The sequence below is a fragment of the Ahaetulla prasina genome, chromosome 12, assembly GCF_028640845.1.
Source record: "Ahaetulla prasina isolate Xishuangbanna chromosome 12, ASM2864084v1, whole genome shotgun sequence".
Lineage (NCBI taxonomy): Eukaryota > Metazoa > Chordata > Lepidosauria > Squamata > Colubridae > Ahaetulla > Ahaetulla prasina.
The window spans coordinates 2004240-2029150 of NC_080550.1; the positions used below are offsets into that span (position 1 = coordinate 2004240).

The window sequence follows — 24911 nt, forward strand, 5'->3', positions numbered from 1 at the left end:
TCGCTAGCACGAATGATGTTACCTAGTTTGGGTCATGAAACATCTGCAGGTAAATAAGCAAGATTCAACCTATCAACAAGCCATCCGTTATGTATGTGACTTCCTCAGAAATAAATCCCACTGAGTTAATGGAATTTAAACCCAAAGCAAAAGTGCTCAGAATTGCATTTTTGGAGAAAATCGAAAAGTGAACCGCACTGAATATGGCACCAAAAAAGGGGGGGTGTTTTGCTACCAGTTCGCTCGTGGGTGCTCTCACAGAAGCATCCGGGTAGGTGGGCGGAGCCTCCCGCTGCTGCCGCGACCAATTCACCTGATCCAGAGCAAACTGGTAGCAACCCACCACTGGATTTATGGCTGTTTTCCCCACTTACGACCATTGCAGCATCATTTCCCAATGGTCACGTGATTTATAACAGTTGCAGTGGTCACCTTTTGCGACCTCCTGGCAACAAAGCCAATGAGGGAAGCCAGATTCACTTAACAACCGTGTTGCTAATTTAACAACTGCTGTGCTTCACTTAACAACTGTGACAAGAAAGGTTGTAAAAATGGGGGAAAACTCGCTTAAACAAAGGTTTCACTTAGCAACAGAAATGTTGGGCTCAATTGCCATTCTAAGTCAAGGACTATCGGAAACTCATTGCAATCCATTACAATACAGCTATGTAGTATATCAGCCTGTTTTGAACCCACAGCCCATTACTGAACTTAGCAATAGTTCTGTGCCACACTGGAACGTTATTAACCATAACCTGTATTTTTAAATGCGTAAGGCACAGGTCCGAGGGAAGTTATTTTTAAATACGCATTGAATATAGGGATTACGTGGAATACAAAATATTGGTAAAAATAAGACAAAAATCTCTGGGATGTTAAAAACAAGCCCTGGGGACATCTGTGGGCCCATTGAAGACCCGCTGCACAGAGGCAAATATAATGCAATTTTGTTTTCTATTGTATTTTTTCTTTTATGTACACTGAGAGCATATACACCAAAGATAAATTCCTTGTGTGTCCAATCACATTTGGCCCATAAAGAATTCTATTCTATTCTATTACTACGCAGAAGAGAATAACAGAGTTGGAAGGGACCTTGGAGGTCATCTAGTCCAACCCACCCCCTGCTGAAGCAGAAGACCCTCCACCCTTTCTGACGGAGGGCTGGCCAGTCTCTCCTTGAAAGCTTCCAGGGGAGTAGCTCCCACAACTTCTGAAGGCAACTCCTGTTTCATTGATGAAATTAGTGAAAACGTTTGTTTGTTTGTTTTTCCTCCCAAAGGATTTCATGCAGCCGCGAGTTGTTTTCCAACGGCCAGACCTGACTCGCACTCTTTTGCTCGGAATCCCGGAGAAAAGGGGTCTCCTTTCAAGGAGAGACCAGCTCTCGGCGGTTGGGGTGATCCGGGACTGTCGCAGCTCCCCCGCATCCAAAAAAAGGAAAGGACAGGCTTGGCCTCAAGGAGGCTCTGGAGCGAAGCTTTCGGCAGGAGCCTCGTTGGCGCAGTAGGCAGCGCGTCAGTCTCATAATCTGAAGGTCGTGAGTTCGAGCCTCACACGGGGCACGCCTGAATTATTTTTTTCCCCCCTCCCCTTGCAAAGCCGGGTAGGAACGTGGGTGGGGTAGGAAGACCTTTCCCACGAATTTTTGCGGGAGAAGGACTGCGTCGGGCAGAGGCCCGCCTCCTGCCCCGCAAGGGAAAACAGCACCGGGACGCTGCATCGTGGGGAGGACGGCCCGAGGGGGAGAAAGCCGCAACGAGCCCCTCATTTGTCCTACAGGGGCTCCCATCCCCGGAGGCGGGGCCTCCCGGTGGGCGGGGCGGGGCTCCCGGTGGGCGGGGCCGCCCGACTAAGTGGCCCGAAGAATAACACGAATAAAGGGGAATGTTTGTAGCCCTGTAGTTGGCAGGAAGGCTCCTTCCTTGGTGCTCCCTGCAGGCCTCGGTGGTTTTCTTGCAGACGTTTCGTGACCCAGCTAGGGAACATTATCAGTGTTCAAAGGGAGCATGGGTGGGGCAAGAGGAGGAGGAGGAGGAGGATTGTGGGGTCCTTGGTGCTCTTTGAGCTGGGCAGTTTTCTTGCAGACATTTCATGACCGAACTAGGTAACATCATCAGTGTGATCAGTTTGCAGAGAGGAGGAAGAGGAGGATCGTGGGGTCCTTGATCCTCTCTGAGCTGGGTGGTTTTCTTGCAGACGTTTTATATGACCCAACTAGGTAACATCATGAGTTTTAGAAGGGAGCATAGTTGGGGGAGGAGAAGGATTATGATTGTGGGGTCCTTGGTGCTCTCTGAGCTACAGACATTTCATGACCCAACCAGGTGACATTATCAATGCCATCAGTTTGCAATTTGTTCCTCTTCCCCCTCCTCTCTGATATTCCCTAGTTGGGTCACGAAACCTCTGCAACAAAACACACCCAGCTCAGGGAGCACCAAGGTCCCCACATTCCTCCTCCCGCAAGCCCTGATGAGATTCCCTAGTCGGGCCACGAAACGTCTGCAAGAACACTTCCCCCCCCCGCCCAGCAGCTGAAGGACCCCCTGAAGAGAAGGAGGAGGAGGAGTCTACCGAGGCGGGCTGCGATTGGCGGGCGTCCGCGCGGGAGGCGGGCCGTGGCGGGCCGGCGGCCGCGGATTGGGCGCGCCCCGCGTGCGGCCGCCGCCGGCCTGGACCAAGGGAGGGAGGGAGGGAGGCGGGAGCGGCGGCGGCGGCGATGGCGGTGTGCGCGCGGCTGTGCGGGGCTGGGGCTGCGCGGGGCTGCCGCCGGCGGGGCTCGCAGCGCAAAGGGGCGGCGGGCGACAGCAGCGAGCCGGACACCGACCCCGAGGAGGGCGGCGAAGGCGGAGGCGGCGGCGGCGGCGGCGGAGGAGGCGAGGCGGCGGGCAGGGGCGGCCCGGGAGGGGCGGCGGGCCGAGCGCCGCTGTCGCTGCTGGAGCTGCCGCCGGAGCTGCTGGTCCAGATCTTCGGCTCCCTGCCCGGCACCGACCTGCCCAGCCTGGCGCTCGTCTGCAGCGCCTTCCGACGCATCCTCCGCACAGACACCATCTGGCGCCGGCGCTGCAAGGAAGGTCAGGCGGGGAGGTGGGGGGGGGGCGCCTTCCCTCCGGGCCAGGGGAAGGGTCGCGGGTGGGGGGGGAGGACAAGGACCCCCTTTCCCCTCCCCTCCCTTGAAGGGGCGGCCGGGAGAGGGACTCCCAGGGAGGCGTCGCTTGCAGACCGCAGGAGGTCCCTGGGCTTTATTTTTATTTTATTTATTTTTATTTTATTTTTTTCTCATTCTCTATCTATCATCTCTCTTTTTCTATCTCTCTGTCCTCTCTTTTTTTCTATCTATTTATCTCTGTATCGATCTCTGTCTATCTTCTCTCTCTCTCTGTCCTCTCTCTTTTTCTATCTATCTATCTATCTATCTATCTATCTATCTATCTATCTATCTATCTATCTATCTATCTATCTATCTATCATCTCTCTGTCTCTTTCTATCTCTCTCTCTCCTCTCTCTCTCTCCTCTTTCTTTCTCTCTTTCTCGATCTATCTCGATCTATCCTCTATCTATCCTCTCTCTCTCTTCTCTCTCTATATCTATCTTCTCTATCTATCCTCTTTCTTTCTTTCTTTGTCTATCTATCTCTATCTATCTCTCTATCTATCTATCTATCCATCCCCTCTCTCTCTTCTCTCTCTCTATCCTCTTTCTTTCTTTCTTTTTCTTTCTTTCTCTATCTATCTATCTATCTATCTATCCTCTCTTCTCTCTATATATCTATCTATCTACTCTCTCTCTATCGTATCTATCTATCTATCTATCTATCTATCTATCTATCTATCTATCTATCTATCTTCTCTCTCTCTATCCTTCCTTCCTTCCTTCCTTCCTTCCTTCCTTCCTTCCTTCCTTCCTTCCTTCCTTTCTTTCTTTCTTTCTTTCTTTCTTTTTCTTCCTCCCTCCCTTCTTCCTCCCTTCCTCCCTTCCTTCCCTCCTTTCTTTCTTTCCTCCTATCTACCTACTTACCTAATTTATTTGATGCCCCTCCCTTCACCGAGCGCCTCTGCCATGTCCACCACCCTCTATACTTTGTTTCTCTTTGCTTTTGAAATTCTTTCCAGGCCACTAAGGTGGCACAGAAGATCCTGTTCCCTAGAAGACTTAGTGGTGTTTGCAAAGAAGTCGGGTGGGCAGCCTCCCAACCCCAGGAGGGAGGTCGCAAAGGAACAGAAATGGAGCCGATGAGTTTCAGTCAGAGGCAGAGCTAGAAGAGTTTGGTAAAGTCCCTTTCTCAACCACCGTAAGGTTGCTTTGGATCAGTTCTAGGAAGTAAACCGAGGAGGAAGCCTTCAGCCAGTTAGTAACTGGTAGAAATAACTGTGTGATTATAATCCAGTTGCCAAAAATAATCAGACCTCTGACCTAAACTCCAATAACTCCATTCGTGGTAACCAGTTTGCTTAGGGTCTTGAACCTAATTATTGATTGAGTCTGTTTTATGGATTCACCTAATAGAATTGGAAAAAGTCATATTCTTCTTGCTGTGTGCTTTCACACACACACACACACACACACACACACACGCTACAATTAATCTTGCTAGGTCTCTTAAGTGGTTAATCAAGTGGTTAAAAAAAACCCCACAATCCCTCTTATTATTGTTCCTCATTTTGGTAGCCCAGTTTAGCCCAATCTGAAGATTAATTGCGTCTTCCAAGAGCTGTAGTGGCGTAAATCTGCACAAACTACACAAGAAATCTACAGCGAAGTGTGCGTGTGTTAAAACATTTCATCCAGATAGCTTGTGGATTTGTTTAAGAGGCGGCGGGAAGGATAAGTGAATATTGACCATAGGAGTGATGGTTCCACTGCCAAAGCGCAGATCCCAAGCCAGATTTGGGGGAAAGCCTTTTCCTTTCTCAGCCCCTGTCCTCTGGATCACTTCCCAGCCAGACCATGCTCTCTCCTGCCCGATTTGTTTTTGTTGTTCTTTCTTTTCAGCACTGCAGTCGGATCGTTGCCCTTCGGCCCCCTTAACGCAGCCCGTCCCTTCCCCTGCTCTCCCAGTAGCTGCATCTGCTGCCTGCAGTGAAGTCATGCCTTTGGACTTGCCAGAGAGGAGGTTGGGGGGGGGCAGACGTCTGAGCACAGCTGTGTCTGCCCAAGGCAGAGCCTGGCAATGCGCTCTCTCGGGATGCCTGCGCCCGGCTCTTTCCTCCTGTCTCGGGATATGGAAGATGATAGCACTGACTCATCCTCCTGGGCTGGAGGAGGCCCAGAATTCTCTCCAAAGGGACTTCATCGAGCCTCAAATTGCATTAACCTTTCCTGCCTGAGATTATTTGGGCCAAGCACTATCTTAGTCCGTGATGGTTATTACCAGGAGAACAAGATAAGATACTGTATTATATGGTCTTGGTCTACTGAAGGCTTTAGAAGACTTCTTTTGCAGCTCTTGAGTTCCTTCTTTCTACAGCTAGATCTAATTGTCTGGACGCAAACAGCAAAACACTTGTTTTTGAGATGGAGCTTCTTGACTGGCCAGGGATTCGATTGTCTAATCCAGGAGTGTCCAACTTTGGCAAACTTTTAAGACTTGTGGACTTCAGCTCCCAAAATTCTCCAGCCAGCATGTTAAAATCCACTAGTCTTGAACCTGCCAAGGTTGGACCCCCCCTCCCCCCAGTCTAATCCTTTTTTGGCAGATTGTTGTCTGAAGTTCTGGTGAGTCAGTTTTTCCTCTCTTGCTCCCTCTCTAGATATGTAAAATCTAAACCTTAACATTATAGTATCCATTTCTGTGATCAAGTGTACTGTAGTTCGCTCTGGTCGTTGTTGTTTATTCTTTCTCCATTTCTTGCGAAAACACTACTTACCTTTCCTCCAGACAAAGAGACAGCGTGATTCTTCTCTCCCTTTCTCTCTCTCTGTCTCTCTCTCTCTCACACACACACCCCCTCAGAATAAAACTATAAGTTTATTATTTAAAGTGAGAAATAGCCATTGGTCAAAGATCAACCCATACATGTCATGGTTGAATGGTGATTTAAACTTTTACCAGCTCTGTTCTAATCTATCTTTTTAACTTTTGAACCACACTCTCTCTTTTTAAATCACACTCCTTTTAAAACTTGTCTTCTTAAAATGAGGCGCCTTTTTTCTCTCTCCTGTAGAGTAATATATCTCTCCTTGGGAAACCAATCTTGGGAAACCAATAGACCCTGGCTATGGTACAGTTCCTGCTTCTCTAAAGCAGAGATCAGTGTCTGCTGGAGAAAATAGCAGGCAAAGTATTGTAACAAGCCAAATACTAACTATGTAATTTTCTTTCTGTTCTCGGCTCCTATCTTATTCGATACAGCAGGTTTCAGTTTCTTGGCTCCTAAGGTGCTACGGCTTGATAAGGTACCCTGTCCTATCCTGAGACTGAGGGGTACTTCTCTTTTTTTCCTTTTTCTGGAGTACGTTTGAGGGCGAGAAGGTAGACTTTCTAGCATAGCCACAAAAATCAGAAGGGGTCTGGTAGCATCTTAATAATAATAATAATAATATCAGAGTTGGAAGGGACCTTGGAGGTCTTCTAGTCCAACCCCCTGCCCAGGCAGGAAACCCTACACCATTTCAGACAAATGGCTACCAACATTTTCTTAAAAATTTCCAATGTTGGAGCATTTACAACTTCTGCAGGCAAGTTGTTCCACTGATTAATTGTTCTAACTGTCAGGAAATTTCTCCTTAGTTCTAGGTTGCTTCTCTCCTTGATTAGTTTCCACCCGTTGCTTCTTGTTCTACCCTCAGGTGCTTTGGAGAATAGTTTGACTCCCTCTTCTTTGTGGCAACCCCTGAGATATTGGAACGCTGCTATCATGTCTCCCCTAGTCCTTCTTTTTGTTAAACTAGACATACCGAGTTCCTGCAACCGTTCTTCATATGTTTTAGCCTCCAGTCCCCTAATCATCTTTGTTGCTCTTCTCTGCACTCTTTCTAGAGTCTCAACATTTTCCAACTAACATTTCATTTAAAGGCAAAAAGTTCTCCTGAGCTGCAGCTCCCTTCACCAGACTCATGAAATCGCTGAACTGGGGGGCAGACTTAAATTGGGATGAAGTGGGGGGGAAGAGAAAGTAAGATAGGGTGGTTATGCAGAAACAGGGAATCTATGAGACAGATCACTAGGGCTCAGAGAGAGAGACTGGCAGAAAGTCAACCAGCCAGCTTTTGTGCTTCAGGGAGGACTCTAGTCCAGGGGTCTCCAACCTTGGTCTCTTTAAGACTCGTGGACTTCAACTCCCAGAGTTCCTCAGCCAGCTTTGCTGGCTGAGGGACTCTGGGAGTTGAAGTCCACGAGTCTTAAAGAGACCAAGGTTGGAGACCCCTGCACCACTTGGCTCTCCATTTGGGGTGTGTGTACAGCTGAGTATTTAAGGGCAGCAGCACTCCTCAGGATGTTGAAAGGACCCTGAGCATATTTAACTCTGTAGAAACATTGCAAGAAAACAGGTAACCGGATGACGAGAAAGGAAGTTTTTATCAGCATGATGGGCTTCATCCAACACATGTTGTCTACCAGTCATGGTGGCTCTGTTTTGGCATCCGGCTCCAAATCTCTTGGTTTCTTTGCTATGATCTCTGTGCCATAGTCCACCCCAATAGATTTTGTCTTTAGTCTTATGATGCTCTGGAATAAATAGTCTTTCTCCCTCTCATATGACTTTGTAGGCACAGAGGTTGCAATTCAGTGTTGTATGGGGCTATAAATAGATGCCCATGACTGCTGCATGGACTGGATTAGCAAATTACCCTCTTGCTTTTATTTTGATTAACTCCCTTATCATTCCTCAGCTCTTATGTTTGTTTTCTTTTTAAATGTTAGCCAGACTGATCTTTGCCTTCAGTAACTGCCGGGAAGCAATCCGTCTTCCTACCGATCTAAATGTTGGCTTAAGATCATCCCAGGGAACCGGCAACAGACAAACAACTAATGTGAAAAATCATGTTGCCTTTAGAAAGTTTTTTTTTGGGGGGTGGGTGGGCGTTGTGAGGAAAACAGCCAGTATTGTGTCAGGCTGCAACCCAGCAGTCTGTTTTCTCCTTTGTACAAGGACATTGAGAGGAGTTTTGGCCCCCCTCTCAGCGCTGCCTGGGAAATAACATGGGGATATGATCTCAGACCATGCGCTGAGCACTGGGTTAGGATTTGGCAAGGCTACAGCTGTTTTATTTCCCCAAACTCAAGCTTCATTTAGGCTGTCAAATGAAGATGTCTACCTTTACTCTTAACAGCTATCTCCTCCTCCTCCTCCTCCTCCTCCTCCTCCTCTCCTCTTCCCCCCAGCTTCAAGTAGCATTGTTTGCCGCCTGTTCCACTTTCTGTAAGAGTGACAGCAAGATAAGCTACCGCAGTTCATGCCAGTAAATATTAGTAAATCTTGGGATATTTCTCCTTATGAATATTCATCCATCTGAGGTTCAACGTATCTAGATTGCGGAATGCAAGGAAAAGGCCCAAAAGTTATATATTTCCATCTGCATTCACTTTTAGAACACCCTAAATAATTAATTCCTCTGGTAAATTTGCAGCGGAGGGAGATTTTTAATCTCCTCCTCCACTTTCATCTTTCTCTGCCTTGCGTTTTATCAGATGTACCAGAGGGTGTTTTTTTTTTCTTGCAACATCCATTATCGTAAACAGCTTTTCGAGTATTCGGAGTGTTTCCTGATTGTTATCATGGATTCCCAGGACAAGCTTTTGAAATTGGCAGGCTGCGTAAACCTTTACATTGTAGGAGGTTTTCTTCACTGCCAGGTGCTTCCCAAGGAACGGCGTCTAGCACCTTTGGCCTGGGCAAATACATAAATGTGAGATTGGCTGGGGAGTATGGAAGTGGAGATTAAAGTGGCCTCAACTTGAAAAATAAACTAGAATGACAAACGGGAGATACCGAGTGGGACAGCTGAGAACAGCAGTTGTGTTGGAGGCTGTGTCTGTGTGACTGGTCCAAGGTTAAAACTTACACAGGCTATAAGTGGAGGTCACAAGGCTCCATTAGAACAGGGGTCTCCAACCTTGGTCCCTTTAAGATTTGTGGACTTCAACTCCCAGAGACTCTGGGAGTTGAAGTCCACAAGTCTTAAAGGGACCAAGGTTGGAGACCCCTGCACTAGAACATGGGCTTGCAGATGGAATTGCATTAGAGCACATCTTAATCCTTGATGACACATGTCTCTCCCTTGAATTTCAGAATATGGCGTCTGCGAGAACCTGCGGAAGTTGGAAATCACGGGCGTATCTTGTCGAGATGTGTACGCCAAGCGTAAGTCCTAAGTTTCTGAGGTTGTTGTTTTGTTTTCAAGTTTACTTTATTGCCACTGCACCTCGTACAACGAAATTAAATGCCATCTTCAGCGTACATTATACATAAAAAATAAAACAATCCTTCACATTCTATACAATTGAATTGAAAACCCCTGATATTGCACTCTACTGCACAATATTGCAGTAGAATTCAGTTTAGTTACTGCTCTGGGACAGAAGCTGCTTTTCAGCCTATTTGTCCTTGTTTTTATTATCCTGTGCCGTCTGCCAGATGATAATAGTTCAAAAAAAAAAAGGGTGCCCAGGATGAGATGGATCTTTAGGAATGTTTTGAACTTTCTTAAGGCAGGAGGAGCTATCAAGCTCTTTTAGGGAGGGGAGAGGGCAACCAATGAGTGCTATCCTATCTGCCCCGGAGCAGGCGAGCTGCGCACACCCATAATTCAATGCACACACACACCCCGTGCATGCGCATGGACCCCCGTGCTTCCGCTTTTGGCACACGATGGCACGGTGGGCCCATTAGGCCCAATTTTTCACCCTTCCCAGCCTCCAGAGGCTTTCTTGGAGCCTGGGGAGGGCAAAAACGGCCTTCTCTCCTCCCTCCAGGCCCTCTGGAGGCCGTAAATAGCCCGTTTCCCGACTTCTGATGGGAATGGAAGGCCCGAAAATCAGCTGGCGCAGTGCAGCTGATCTAGGGTGATGGCTTGCGTGTCCACAGATATGGCTCCATGTGCCATCTGTGGCACGCGTGCCGTAGGCTCACCATCACGGATCTAGACCGTAACTCACCATTCAGATAAAAACCCAGCCATACATACTTCAGCTTTGCCGTTTGTTAAGACCATTAAGCACTTTGCCCATCGCCACTGAGGTAGCTAAACTCACCTGAAGGAGGCAGAGCGTTCTAAATTTTGTAGGCCAAAATCGTTTCAGAGGACCTGCGCAAAGAAACTCCCCAGCAGGACCCTAACTTTGAAGTAACCATTGTGACAGATGGCCGTGAGGGGCTAAGTGGCATTTTCACGGGTCCCCTGCTGTGTCTGCTCAGGTATAAACCCGCGAGTGAAGTCGGGACGTTTTATGAAAATTCTTCCTGACTACGAGCACATGGAATACAGGGATGTTTACACCTGCCGTATGTACCTTCCACTGACCAATGGTTTCTGTGCCGTGAACGCATGGCGTGTGCTTGCCTAACCATGTCATTAGCAAAAGTTAATCATTAAAACCCTGGCCCTTGTTCAGGGACCGAGAACATCAGAAGCCCTGCGGTGGATTCTACCGGGGGGGGGGGGTGGTAGAGAGGCAGTTCTAAAACCATTGCTCTAGAACAGCTTTTCCCAACCTTGGCACCTCTAAGACGTGTGGACTTTAACTCCTAGAATTCCCCAGCCAGCTATCTTGAAATCTGAGCAAGGGAGGGTCTGCAGGGGGTTGGACTAGAAGACCTCTAAGGTCCCTTCCAACTGTTCTGTTCTGTTCTGTTCGGGACAAAGTAAGCAGAATGCTGTCCCTCCCAAGCTTCGTGCTTAGTTTTGCTACGGAGGAATTCCTTTTCCTTCATATCTGATTGCTTGTTCTCTCTTTCCCTAGTGCTTCACCGGTACCGGCATATCTTAGGTCTCTGGCAACCAGACATTGGACCCTATGGGGGTCTCCTAAATGTGGTGGTAAGTCCAGAAGCCTCCGCGATACGGAGCCACTTGTGCTGTGTGAACTCTGCTTTTCTTTTCTGCTCTGCTTTTCTCTGGGTATAAGATTCTTTTTTCTTTCTCTTGTCCTGGAAGGAATTCATGGTTTGGCCAAGGCTGAAGCATGAAGTGGACATCCTCCAATCCATCAGAATAGAGCTGGAAGGGACCTTGGGGGGTGGGGGGGGGCAGAGTCTTCTAATCCAACCCCCTGCTCAAATAGGAGACCCTGTAGCATTTTCAGACAGGTGGTCGTCCACCCTTTTCTTAAAAGCGGCTGGCTCGACTCTCTGCTGAAGTGGTGGAAGGCAGTTTCCCTGTATGGCTCCTGGTTCCCCGTCTTCATTTCTGCTTCCAACTTCGGGAGGTTTCCACTTCATTAGCTCGAGGCTCTCTGGAGGCATTTTTTTTTGGCGGCACAAACGCTCTCCGGAGCTTAAACGCTTGGGAGGGTTTTGAGGGGGATGAGCTGGGAAGGAAGGAGTCTCATTTTGCAGGGAGGACCGATTAGACGAAAGCCATTAAAAACTGGGGAACTGGACTGCAGGGAGCTGAGCAGGAAGGCAGGGATCCAGCCGAAGTGGTAGCTAGGCTGGGATATAGGCCTTGGGGCAAAGCTACCAGCCCAATGGGGAGGGGAGGGAGACCCTTCCCTATTGTCAGCCTTCCCAGGTAGACGAGAGAGAGAGAGAGAGAGAGAGAGAGAGAGAGAGAGAGAGAGAGAGAGAGAGAGGGATCAGACTTTTCTGCTGAAGGTGAAGCCCCTTCTGCTTTATCGTAAGGCTACATTTACAGAACCTGGAGAGTTTGAAAGTACAAACCTCCCCCGTTTTCTTTCTAGTCTTGAGAAATTAAGGAGGGTCCCTTCTGTCTGAGCCCCTTCCTCTCCGCCCGTTTATGCAGCTGGAGGCTGTAACTGCCCTGGCCTAACCGGATCTGCAGGCAGCATCTCTTCACCCCACCCCTCAAGGTCTCTCTCACCCGCCCCTTTTGCTCTTGGCAGGTTGACGGCCTCTTCATCATCGGTTGGATGTACTTGACCCCCCACGACCCTCACGTGGACGGCCCCATGCGATTCAAGCCCCTCTTCAGGGTTCACCTCATGGAGAGGCGGAGCGCCACGGTCGAGTGCATGTACGGGCACAAGGGACCCCACAGTGGGCATATCCAGGTGAGGCCTCTCCCCGGCTCTCTTCTCCCTCTCCCACGGAAGGAAGGAAGGAAAACTGCACCGTCCCCACGACCTCTGTTCAGATGCTTAGTCCAGGCAGGGGCTTCATTTCCAGACTCTTGGGCTTCGGGCTTCTGACTTCTAACCTCCCTTTTCCAAAAACGGACAGATTGTGAAGAAGGACGAGTTTTCCACCAAGTGCAACCAGACAGATCACCACCGTATGTCAGGAGGGAGACAAGAGGTGAGCTGGGCCTTCCCTCTCCCCCCCCAAATAAAGCCTCCAAATTTGGCATCCTCCAAATCAGGGGTCTCCAACCTCGGTCCCTTTAAGACTTGTGGACTTCAGCTTTGCTGGCTGAGGGACTCTGGGAGTTGAAGTCCACAAGTCTTAAAGGGACCGAGGTTGGAGACCCCTGCTCCAAATAATGGTGGCTTTACTGACCCAACCTCCAGCTGGTTTCCTGAACGACTCCCTAAGTGGCGGTCTTAGTGGGAGCGCGAACAGGATCAGAGGGACTTACGTCCAACCTGCGAGTCTCACCTTCTCCCGCCCCTCCCCCCTGGCTGTTTCTGCAGGAGTTCCGGACGTGGCTACGAGAAGAATGGGGTCGGACGCTGGAGGACATTTTCCATGAACACATGCAGGAGCTCATTCTGATGAAGTTCATCTACACCAGTCAATACGAGTAGGTGGAAAGGGGGGGGGCAGTCTGGTTTCCTCCCTCAAAGAGCCTTGGCGGCGCAGTGGTTAGAATGTGGTACTGCAGGGCTAACTCACTGCTCACCACCTGGAGTTCGATTCTGAGCGGCTCAAGGTCGGCTCAGCCTCCTGTCTTTCTGAGGTGGGTAAATTGTAGACCCAGATAGTTGGGGGCAAGAGGCTGTAAATCGCTTAGGGAGGGCCGTAAAGCACTGTGAAGAGATATATCAGTCTAAGGCAGGGGTCTCCAACCTTGGTCCCTTTAAGACTTGTGGACTTCAATTCGGCTGAGGGACTCTGGGAGTTGAAGTCCACAAGTCTTAAAGGGACCAAGGTTGGAGACCCCTGTTCTAAAGCTTTGCTGGCTGAGGGACTCTGGGAGTTGAAGTCCACAAGTCTTAAAGGGACCAAGGTTGGAGACCCCTGTTCTAAAGCTTTGCTGGCTGAGGGGCTCTGGGAGTTGAAGTCCACAAGTCTTAAAGGGACCAAGGTTGGAGACCCCTGTTCTAAAGCTTTGCTGGCTGAGGGGCTCTGGGAGTTGAAGTCCACAAGTCTTAAAGGGACCAAGGTTGGAGACCCCTGTTCTAAAGCTTTGCTGGCTGAGGGACTCTGGGAGTTGAAGTCCACAAGTCTTAAAGGGACCAAGGTTGGAGACCCCTGTTCTAAAGCTTTGCTGGCTGAGGGACTCTGGGAGTTGAAGTCCACAAGTCTTAAAGGGACCAAGGTTAGAGACCCCTGGTCTAAGGGCTATTGCTATTGCTAATCACAGCCAAGGGACGAATTCAAGATGCTGATTGAGGAACAAATTGTGCTGGCCAGCTAGTCTATTGTCTGTGGAGATTCTCAGTCATCCAGGTCATGGTTGTCCCAAAGGTGCTTTTCCAAGAGGCAGCTGGACTCTCCACATTCCCCACCATCCAGTCAGAGCTGAAGAAGCTTCTTGGATGAGAAGCGAAACGTCTTCAAAGAAAAACCAGAAAGTCCAGTTGCCTCTTGAAGAAGCGCCTTTGGGACAGAGCTAGTCTCTTGTACCAGCAGTCTTGTGTCCTGAGGGGAAATCCCTATCCTCTTTCTTCCTCCCAACTCCAGTTTTGTTAGTCTCCTTTGGGGATTTCTGTATTCCTGATAATGCCTAAGCCATCAGATCCCTGGGGAAACTCCTCAGGGCTCAGCCAAGAGCTCCCCTCTTCTCCCTTTCCTTACCCCAGCTCTCTCCTTCTCCTCTTAACCTTGTGCTCCCCTCCCCCTGCCCACCTTAATGTCCTCTGGAAATTCTGGAGTGCAATTCCCATATTTCCCCAGTTCAGGTGCCTGCCTGCCTGGGAAGCATCAGGTGAAGGAGACTCACCCTTAAGTTGAAGGATGCAGCCTTTCTGGTTCTCGGGGCACTTAAGCCCAGCAGAAGAGACTTTTCCCATCCTATTTTAGTCATCGGTTTCCTTTCGCGTGTTAAAACAGCAGCCTGCCTAAAGAGGAGGACTAACCCACCATCCTACGAATAAGCTGGCTTTGAAACAGCATTCCCTAATGTTGCTTTTCAATTAGCCAGTATTGAAAGTGGGGGGGGGGGGAGAGGTTCCAACGTCAAGGAAAAGGGAGCAAGGGCAAAACACATAGGACTAAAGTAAAAATTCCTCAGGAGGGACCAAGGAATTTATATTTATCCCATTTCAGTCATCCAGGCCTTGGCCTTAGTTTTGTTTTCCCTGTCTGACTAAAGAACTAGAAACTTGAATTTGGGACACCTTTGTTTTCAATGATAAAAGTTCACACCACAATATTGGATTTGGAATCGCTGAATGAGATGGGCAGCCCCTAAATTCGGTGAACCGAAATAAATACACGGATTGATAAGGGCAGGTGAATTGTTCTGACCGGTCTTCTCTGGGTTGGTCATTCTGGGCTGCTTTTTCCATTCCAGCAACTGCTTAACATACCGACGCATTTACCTCCCTCCGTGCAGTCCGGAGTACCTGATCCAGCCGGGCCTTTTCAAAGGGACCTACGGGAGCCACGGCCTTGAGATCGTCATGCTCAGCTTCCATGGGAAAAAGGCCAAGGGAACGAAAATCACGGTGAGCATAGAGGGTCCAGCCTTACAGAGTCCTAGGCCAGGGGTCTGCAAACTTTGCTCTTTTAAGACTTGTGGACTTCAATTCCCAGAGTTCCTCAGCCAGCAGCTCTGGGAGTTGAAGTCCACAAGTCTTAAAAGAGCCAAGTTTGCAGACCCCTGTTCTAGGCGGTTGCTTCCTCCATGTGTTTTTATTATTTTTAGTAGTGCCTCCATCCTGCTTTCCGGAAACACTGCCAAGACTATATCAGTGGTGGGTTTCAATTTTTTTTTCCCCTACCGGTTCTGTGGGCGTGGCATGGCTTGGTGGGCGTGGTTTGGTGGGCGTGACAGGGGAAGTATACTGTAAAATTTCCATTTCCTTCTGATCAGCTGGGACTCAGGAGGCAGAGAATAGACGGGGGCAGGGCCATCTACTACTGGTTCTCCGAACTACTCAAAATTTCCGCTACCGGTTCTCCAGAACTGGTCAGAACCTGCTGAAACCCACCTACGGAGTATATACACCTCTCACCTGACATAGCAGTATCAACACAAACACTAAAAAAAACCAGCTGTAAGTTTCAAAAGACAACTACAACAATCCCTTCTGCCGCCTGGAGCTGTCGAAGTTGAGTCAAGACGACAGACGCCTCTTCATAGTTCTCTCTCTCAGCCTCTGGCCAGAAGGGCCGGGCATCCGGATCTCTTCGCATGCCTCTGTAACCCCCTTCCTTCCTTCCTTCCCAACTGCTGCTCTTGAGCTGAAAGCCAGCAGGTGCAAGGAGAGAGACGGCTGCTGGAATCCCGCTGGCAGGGCAGAAGGAAGGGAGCTGACAGTCTGCCTGAGAACCAGAGATTTCCAGCCTTCAAGGCAGACCAAACGAGGGAACCAAAGTCATGCAGGCTAATACTACTTTTATTATAAGATCTTAGTGATTTTTTTTTTTGCAATGGTCATCAAGCAAACGCAATAGATGTAAAGTAGGGGTGTCAAACTCAAGGCCTGCTGGATGCTTAGATCTGGCCTGCGAGGATGCTCTGGAAACAGCAAAGGACCAGCAGAAACCAAGCTCTGTTAAGGTTAGGGTTAGCCAAAAACAGAACTCGGGAGCCCATTTTCACTGGCAGAGTGCTTGGGCCGCCACAGGCGCCCCTGACACGAGTGACGTTGAGTCGGCCACACCCACCCTGGCCACGACCTCTGTCCCCCCCCCCCGAGGTCAAACACAACCCTGATGCGGCCCTTCATGAAATCAAGTTTGACACCCCTGCCATAAAGCGAACACAGCAGTTGTTAAGTGGACCAGTGGTTTGCTAGGGGCAGGATTTTTGGTGAAAACCAGAAATAAGTGCTGGTTTCCAGCAAAACCGTCATAAAATAGAGTCACATGACGGTGGGACGCTGCAAACGGCCGTGTTGCCAAGGGCTTGAAGTTGGCTACATCATTGCGGAGAAGACCTGTGTGTCAGAACTTTGAATCGGGGTCTTAAAATCTCCTTTTCTCAGGTTGGCTGCAACTTCAAACCAGTCGTAAGTGGAGATAAGAGTCGTAAGTGGAGATAAGAGGGGTGGGGAGGAGCAGAAGATGGCTAGGAGGAAGCTACCTGAGTGGGAGCTTCTAGGAGAATTGCAAGGTTAGAGGTGGACAAAGTCCTGTCCGGCCATTTCTGCAAATGCAAAGCTTTCACCTGCTCCTGTCTCACCTCCAGGGCGATCCCAACATCCCAGCCGGCCAGCAGACGGTCGAAATTGACTTGGCCCATCCCATCCAGCTGCCTGACATTGAAAACCTGAGCAACTTCAGCGAGCTCTCCCGGATTGTGCTGGAGGTGCGAGAACAGGTGCGGCGGGAACAGCAGAAGCAGGAAGAAGGCTTGGCGGACGAGACGGGGCCGGAAGCTGAAGGCCAGCAGGAGCAGCAGAAGCAAGAGGAGGAGGAGGAGGAGGAAGGGGCTGGATCGGAGGCAGCTGGAGAAGGAGCAGCTGCCTCTGGCTCCCCCCCTGCCCCCTGCCCCTTCGTCCTGCCCGGTGGGATTGCCTCCCGAAACGAAGATTATCCCCGCACCTGCAGAGCATGGTAATGTTAAAGGTTGGGGGGGGGAGACGATTCCCATGGATTTTTTAAAATTTACATTTATATCCCCCCCTTCTCCGAAGACTCAGGATAATGTTGATATTCAGTGAGAGTCTCTTAAATTCCTCCTGCCTTTGCCAAAAACTCGTAATCTGTGAGCACGGGAAGCTGTTTTCCTCTTGGGAGTTGGTCAAATTTACATTATCTGGGTCTGGGGCGGATTTTTTTAAATATATGTTAGTCATGGCAATCCTACCGGTGACATTTTGGCTTTGTCTGTCAAACCTGGAAGGAAAGGTTCAAAATCTTTGAATTCCCACTTTGCGGAATTAATCAGGACTGCATTGTTATTTTGATTTAGTAATGCATAATCAAAATTGGGATGGTTCGGACCGGTTCTCGTGAACCGGTAGCTCCGAAGCTCCGACGATCTGCTGAGCCCGCCCACCCGCTCCTGCGCTTTACTTACCGTACTTTTTGGAGTATAAGACGCACCTTAGTTTTTGGGGAGGAAAATAAGAAAAAAGCTGATTGGCAGGTGGATCGGCTTCCTGGAATACGCTCAATCAGCTGTTCCCAGAGGTGAATTTTAGCAATAGGTTCCTTGGTTGTGAACTCTGTGCCTTGCCTTTTTTTTTTTTTTTGCTTTTTTTTCTGCCTCTGAAATTTCTGAAACTCTGTTTCAGAAAAAACTTCTTTTTCTGCCGCTGAAAGCCTCTGAAACAGCTTCAGAAAAAAAGCCTCTGAAGCTCTGTTTGGGGGCTTCTTTTCTGAAGCTTCGTTTCTGATGCCTTTTTCAGCGTCTGAAACCTCTATTTGAGAAGCTGGGCGGGGCTACATTCAGAGTATAAGATGCACCCAGATTTTCACCCTCTTTTTTGGGGGGAAAAAGCTGCGTCTTATACTCTAGAAAATACGGTACCTTTATCTTTGCAGCTGATTAGGGCAGCAGAGCGGATGGCTGCGCCTCAGCTGTTTTAATTCCCTAGCACTAACGCGGAAGGTGATTTTTCGTTGAACTGCGCACGTGCGCACAACGAAGTCCACAATCATTGAACCGGTTGTTAAACTGGAAGGATCCCACCACTTATCGGGAGGGATGATTTAAATGGCTTTGGAAATGGTGGGTCAAAACGTAGATTAGTTGCCCATCTCTGCTAAAGGCTGTGGTGCAGTGTGTTTCTCAACCGTGGCAACTTTCAGACTTGTGGACTTCAACTCCCAGAATTCCCCAGCCAAGGTTGAGAAACACCTTTAACTGTGGTAAGTGAGGCTCTGTAGCATTGTTGGTGGACTGAGCAATTATCTCTGATGCTCCAGAAAGCTGATCTGCATTGAAGTGAGGCCTGAATTAATTTTTCTTGGAAATGTCTATGGAGATTCTCAACCATCCAGGTCTTGTCCCAAAGGTGCTTTTGGGGCAACCAATTGGACTTCGTTTTTTTCTCCTTGAAAACATTTTGCTTTTTGTCCAAGAAGCTTCTTGGACAACCATTTCGATATGAGCCAGCAGCTGCCAAAAAAGCCAACACAGTTCTGGGCTACATAAACAGAGGGATAGAATCTAGATCACGTGAAGTATTAGTGCCACTTTATAATGCCTTGGTAAGGCCACACTTGGAATATTGCATTCAGTTCTGGTCGCCACAATGTAAAAAAGATGTTGAGACTCTAGAAAGAGTGCAGAGAAGAGCAACAAAGATGATTAGGGGACTGGAGGCTAAAACATGAAGAACGGTTGCAGGAACTGGCTATGTCTAGTTTAATGAAAAGAAGGACTAGGGGAGACATGATAGCAGAGTTCAGATATCTCAGGGGCTGCCACAAAGAAGAGGGAGTCAAGCTGTTCTCCAAAGCACCTGAGGGTAGAACAAGAAGTAATGAGTGGAAACTAATCAAGGAGAGAAGCAACTTAGAACTAAGGAGAAATTTCCTGACAGTTAGAACAATTAATAAGTGGGACAACTTTCCTCCAGAAGTTGTGAGTGCTCCAACACTGGAAGTTTTTAAGAAGAAATTGGATAACCATTTGTCTGAAGCGGTGTAGGGTTTCCTGCCTAAGCAGGGGGTTGGACTAGAAGACCTCCAAGGTCCCTTCCAACTCTGTTGTTGTTGTTGTTGTTATTATAGAAGCGAAATGTTTTCAACGAAAAAAAAACAACCACCAAGAAAACCCAGTTGCTTTTTGGAAAAAACAGCTTGGGTTTTTCTTGGAAACGTCTCTGTGTTGTGTTCGGGAAGTAACGAGGCTGGAGACCAGGGTAGTGACAACAGCTCTTTAATATAGGGTGAACCCAGCAACAGGCTGGGGGAAAAACCTCTCCTTTTATACAGTTCTACTGGAGGCTTCGTCCAATCAGCAACGTGCTGATTTCCCGCTCAAATATTTAAAGGTACAAACATAAATACATAACACTCCTCCCCTCCCAGAAAACACTTTGCCTCTATTTACATATTTATTTACATGTTATTTTTCGACGTAGTCACGCAAATAACCTGGGCGTCTCCTAGTTCTTTCTGACCTGCGCGGTTCAGTTCTGGGTGGTGTTTTGAGCTGGTCGGAGGGGCTGTTTTCTCCTCCCAGCTCTTTCTCTAGGCCGTCGGGCCTTGGATTATTTACAGATTCTTTTTCTTGGCCATCCAGCCCTGGATTACTTTTGTAATTTTCCCTGCTGTTTCCCTCGGGAACCTGATGGCGTCGCTGGAACTCTGGGACCTCAGCTAAGTCTTGCGCCTCCCCCGGGTCATTGTCAGCTGTGAATTCAAATTGGTATTGGTCATGATTTGTTTCATTTGGTTCGGTTTGATCAGTTATTCGTTTCCTTAACTGATCTATGTGGCGCCTCCACACTCGGTTGTCTGGTAGCTCTACCACGTACGATTTTGGCCCGGTTATCTTTATTATTTGGCCTGCGAACCAACTAGGGCCGTCCCCATAGTTTCGGGCCCACACCCGGTCGCCTATGCTCATTTCCCTTGTCTTTTCTAGTTCCCCCTTGTAACCCTCTGGTGTGTAATGGGGATTCAAACGGTCAAGTGGGCACCGGAGTTTCCGTCCCATTAGTAATTCGGCTGGGCTTTTTCCGGTGGCCGTGCTTGGGGTTCTGTGCTGGACGGCTAGGAAAAAGTCTATCTTTGTTTGCCAGTCACCTGGCTTGAGCCTGGACAATGCCTCCTTAGCGCTCCGGACGGAACGCTCTGCAAGGCCATTCGACGCAGGGTGGAAAGGCGCAGAGAGGACATGTCGGATGCCCTCCTCTGCCAGGTATTCTTCAAACTGGGCTGCCGTGAATTGAGGCCCATTGTCGGACACCAGAGTGTCCGGCAACCCGTGAGTTGCAAATAGGTGGCGCAGGGCTGCGATTACTGCTTCGGCCGTAGTGGATTTCATGAGTATGATCTCCAACCATTTGGAGAATGCATCAACAACCACTAGGAACGTTTGGCCGTGGAAGGGGCCAGCAAAATCAATGTGGATTCTTGACCAGGGCCCTTGGGGCTTTTCCCATTCCCTGACTGGGGCCGTTGGGGGTAGAGGTCTGGACTCTTGGCAAGCCTGGCATTTCCCTACCCTCTCAGCAATCTCTGCGCCCATGAGTGGCCACCACACATAGCTTCTAGCTAACCCCTTCATCCTTACGATCCCTGGGTGACCCTCGTGGAGGAGGTCCAATACCTTTCCCCTTAATTTATCAGGAATTATTACACGATCACCCCATAACAGGCAACCCCCTTGAGCCGAGAGCTCATCTCGTTTTTTAACAAAATCTTTGAACCGTTCGCCCGGCGCAGCGGGCCACCCTCTCTGTACCCAACCGAGTACAGTCCTTAACACAATGTCCGGTATGATGCCCGAGCCACTTCCTTAGATGTGACTGGGCCAGAGTCCAAAGAGTCAATAAGTAGAATGGGTGTCCCCGGAGTGGGGTCGTCGGTTGCCCCTGGTAGTGGGCATCGGCTTAACGCGTCTGCATGCCCCACTTCCTTTCCTGGTCGATGCTGCAGCTTGTACGAATAAGCGGCTAGGAATATAGTCCATCGGGTCAGTCGTGGCGAGAGTGCCACAGGCGTTGGGCGGTCGCCAGCCAGTATCCCTAGTAGCGGTCTGTGGTCAGTCACGATTTCAAAATTCCGCCCAAAGACATATTCGTGGAATTTTTTAACCCCTGACACAATGGCTAGTGCTTCTTTATCTAGCTGGCTGTAGTTTCTCTCTGGGGAGGACAATGTTCTAGAGTAAAAAGCTATAGGGGCTTCTGTGCCGTTTGGGAGTCTATGGCTGAGTACAGCTCCCACCCCATAAGGGGAGGCATCGCAAACCAGCACTAGGGGTAATGAGTTGTGATATTGGATGAGCAGGCTATCACTTGAGAGCAGGTTCTTTACTGCTCAAAAGCCCTATTTTCTGACTTTCCCAAGACCAAACAGTATTTTTCCTAAGAGCCTATGCAGCGGTTCCAACGGTTGCTTTGTTCTTTAAAAGACCGTAAAAATTCACCAATCCCAGGAATGCCTGCAGCTCTGCTTTGTTTTTGGGCGCTGGAGCCTTCCTAATTGCCTTAACCTTGCTCTCAGTGGGTGAATTCTTCTTGTCTATCCGTAGCCCAAGAAATCGACGGATTCGACCCCTATCTGGCATTTGTTTGCCTTGACTTTTAATCCGCTGTCCGGAAAATGCCCAAAACCTTTCTTAAACGCCTCCCCAATTCCTCCATGTTTTCCCTGAAATTAGGACGTCAAAAGTAGGGACTACCCTGGGAGCCCCTGCAGTAGTCGTTCCATTAGGTTTTGGAACAACCCTGGTGCCACACTGACCCCAAATTGCAATCGGTGCACTTGAATGCCCCTGTGCGTTACAATCGCTTGGGCTTCAGCTGTGCGGGCGCCAACGGGCAGTTGTTGGTAGGCTTGGGCCAAGTCTAACTTTGCAAAGACTTGCCCTTGCCCCAAAGAGTGCAATAAGTGTTGCACCACGGAACCGGGTAAGCGCTTTTCTGTAAGGCTTTGTTAAGCGCCGCCTTGTAGTCAGCGCAAATTCTAATTGACCCGTCCGGCTTTATTGGGGTGACGATTGCCTCCCACTTTGCGTGATCGACTGGCACCAAAATCCCTGATTTATGAGCTTGTCCAGCTCCTTATCGATTTTTGGTTTTAGGGCAAAAGGGACTCCCTCGCCTAAGCCTAATGGGGGCTACCTGGGGTCTAAGTTGAAGGAAATAGGGGTCCCTTGTACTTGCCCAGGCAGTCCTTGAAGACATCTTCGAACTCGTTAAAGAGAATGTCTTTCAGGTTACAGTCACTCCTGTAGATGCCAGTCACTCCCATGCCCAGGGCACGAAACCAGTCTAGTCCCAACAGACTGGGCAGAGTTCCTTCGACGATCGTGATGGGCAGGGTCTTCTTGTGTGGACCGTACTCGACTCGGACGGAGGTGGTCCTCGAACAGGGATGCGATTCCCTGGTAGTCGTGGACTGTAGCGTTGTGCTTGCAGGTGGCGCCGCGACAGACGGCAGCGACTTCGCCAAAGTGTCCCAGGACATGATGGTGATCGCTGATCCGTGTCTACTTCAAGCCGGCAGACACCCTCTATTTTTGGCTTGGTGAAGATCTTCTTCTCCACTGGTGAGGCGCGCCTATGACCACAGTTGTTTGGTTGAATCCGCGCTTTTTGTTTGAGCCAATCATGGTCGCCTTGCCGATTCCGGCCTGATTGGCCGATTTGAATTTTCGGCGGGAAGGTTGGGCCGCTTGACAAACTTGAGCTAGGTGCCCTTTCTTCCCACAACACCGGCAGGTCGCGTCCTTAAACTTGCAGCGTTGCCGCTGGTGTTGACCCCCGCAGCACCCGCATTCATCTCTGTCTCCTTTGTCGCGTTTCTCGGTTCGGCAGACCCCTTCCTCATCTTCACCGTCGGATTCGGTCTGAACCTCCTCCTGGTGCACCGGGTTGCCTTCGCGCCGCCTTTGGTGGGACAGGCTTCTGCAGTGTCTCCGCCGCTTGGGTGATTTCATGTGCTCTGGCTTCGCCCAGAGCGGTGGCCAGCGTTAGGTTGCTCTTTGCTAGCAGCCGCTGCCGCAAACGGATGTCTTTGACGCCGGATGAGTTGCTCGAGGAGCACCTCGCCTAGGTCGCGTATCCGCAGTCCTTGACGCTTTTCTTAGGGCGGCCATGTAGTCACCGATGGTTTCGCCTCCATCTGCCTTCGCTCCGAATTCAAACCGCCGCACGTATTTGGACGGCGTTGGTGCGAAGTGGTTTTTTAGTAAAGTCTGTAGAGTTGGCCATGACACCGACTGCAACGGCGTTGGCTCTGCCAGGGCTTCCGCGATATCAATGACCTCCGGACCACAGTGGCTTAAGAAATAAGCCCTTTTTCGGTTATCTGGAACTCCTTGCAGTTCGTTGGCTTCTAGAAAGCTTTCGAAACGGGTCATATACGTTCCCCATTTCTCCTTAGCCGGGTCAAACGGTGCGGGCGGAGTGTAACTGGCCATCTCCGCTTTTCTGCCCTGAGTTTGCTGGGTTCGGGTCTATCGTGCTTCAGCTCGGTTCTGGTTCTCCTTAGCCTCGAGATCCCACCTTCGTCGCCAACGTTATGTTCGGGAAGTAACGAGGCTGGAGACCAGGGTAGTGACAACAGCTCTTTAATATAGGGTGAACCCAGCAACAGGCTGGGGGAAAAACCTCTCCTTTTATACAGTTCTACTGGAGGCTTCGTCCAATCAGCAACGTGCTGATTTCCCGCTCAAATATTTAAAGGTACAAACATAAATACATAACACTCTGCTTCTTCTATCTGAATGGAATGTGGGAACCGGACTTCCTTGGGAAATGCTCATGGCATCTTATTTTCCTTCCATTGCTGGCAGCTTCTACGGGACTGGCCTCATCGCAGGCCACGGCTTCACCAGCCCCGAACGAACCCCCGGCGTTTTTGTCCTGTTTGACGATGACCGTTTCGGCTTCATCTGGTTAGAGCTGCAGTCGTTCAGCCTCTACAGTCGGATCAAAGTCTCCTTCCAGAACGCCGAGGCACCGTCCCGGGAAGCTTTCGATGAGATGCTGAAGAACATTCAGTTACTGACCTCATGATGGCGGCCATCCAGGAACCCGAGGAAGGAAGGATCCCATTTTCCCATGGTGGGGGCCTGGGCGCCGGACCTCAGCGCGAGGGGCTGCGTGTCCTTCTCCATCCGGCCTTTTTATCAAATTGTACTCCTCCTCCTCCTCCTCCTTCGTGCGCTAACGTTCCTTTCCCAATATGTGATGTATAGTTTGTAATATAGCTTTATTATATTGGGAGGGCAGCTTGCATGCTTGTGTTTTCATTTCCTTCCCACCTTCACCTCAAGGCCCGAATTGGTACAAACACACACACACACACACACCTAGCCTCTCGCAGACCACGGAAATAGTCTCAAAGCAGGCTTGTGAGAATACAAAACCAGCCACGAACACCTCTTGGCCGTTCCATGTTACCCCCTCGCCCCACCTCCCAAGCAATCAAGAAGACTCTGTAGCTTTGGGCTTCTTCGCAGAATGTGCTCTTCTGACTTTAAAAGCCTCTTTGGTCTAGAATGGAGCTGCTGACGGGCTTGAGATTCAGAAAATATTAAACCCGGCTGCCCCAGGAAGCTTTTCTTAAAAGGTAACCATAAATAGAACTGTCTTTGCTTGGCATTATTTTACATGGCGTTGTTAGCATTAAGAAGAATGCTAAGAATACTCATACTAATATTCTTGATATTAAGAAGAAGCTGTTAAGTTTTGCTTGGAGTTATGCCAATTCCTACTTCCAAAAATATGAATAAAAACTAAGATCTACTTAATATTTTGTTCAAAAATATTAAGGCAGTCTCTTAGTTTTTATTCATATTTTTTTTACCTCGTCGTTTAATTCTA

General features: G+C 49.2%; 1 protein-coding gene and 1 non-coding gene across 6 annotated transcripts; both read left to right on the forward strand.

Moving 5' to 3' along the window:
• Positions 1–1492: 1492 nt before the first annotated feature.
• On the forward strand, positions 1493–1565 carry TRNAM-CAU (transfer RNA methionine (anticodon CAU)). Its single transcript has one exon. It is a non-coding gene; the product is annotated as a tRNA-Met (tRNA).
• Positions 1566–2709: 1144 nt separating this feature from the next.
• On the forward strand, positions 2710–24321 carry FBXO31 (F-box protein 31). Of its 5 annotated transcripts, XM_058155032.1 has the most exons (11): positions 2953–3077; positions 4117–4272; positions 9238–9309; positions 10363–10449; positions 10908–10984; positions 12009–12176; positions 12346–12420; positions 12756–12865; positions 14801–14954; positions 16643–17010; positions 23879–24321. In XM_058155032.1, exons 4-11 carry the CDS (start codon positions 10395–10397, stop codon positions 24099–24101), a joined length of 1230 nt encoding a protein of 409 aa, XP_058011015.1. In that variant the 5' UTR covers positions 2953–3077; positions 4117–4272; positions 9238–9309; positions 10363–10394; the 3' UTR covers positions 24102–24321. The 5 variants fall into 5 exon arrangements, with proteins under 5 accessions (XP_058011012.1, XP_058011013.1, XP_058011014.1 ...); XM_058155029.1 differs by lacking the exon at positions 4117–4272 and having other exon boundaries at positions 2710–3077; XM_058155030.1 differs by lacking the exon at positions 4117–4272 and having other exon boundaries at positions 2710–3077; positions 14843–14954.
• Positions 24322–24911: the final 590 nt, after the last annotated feature.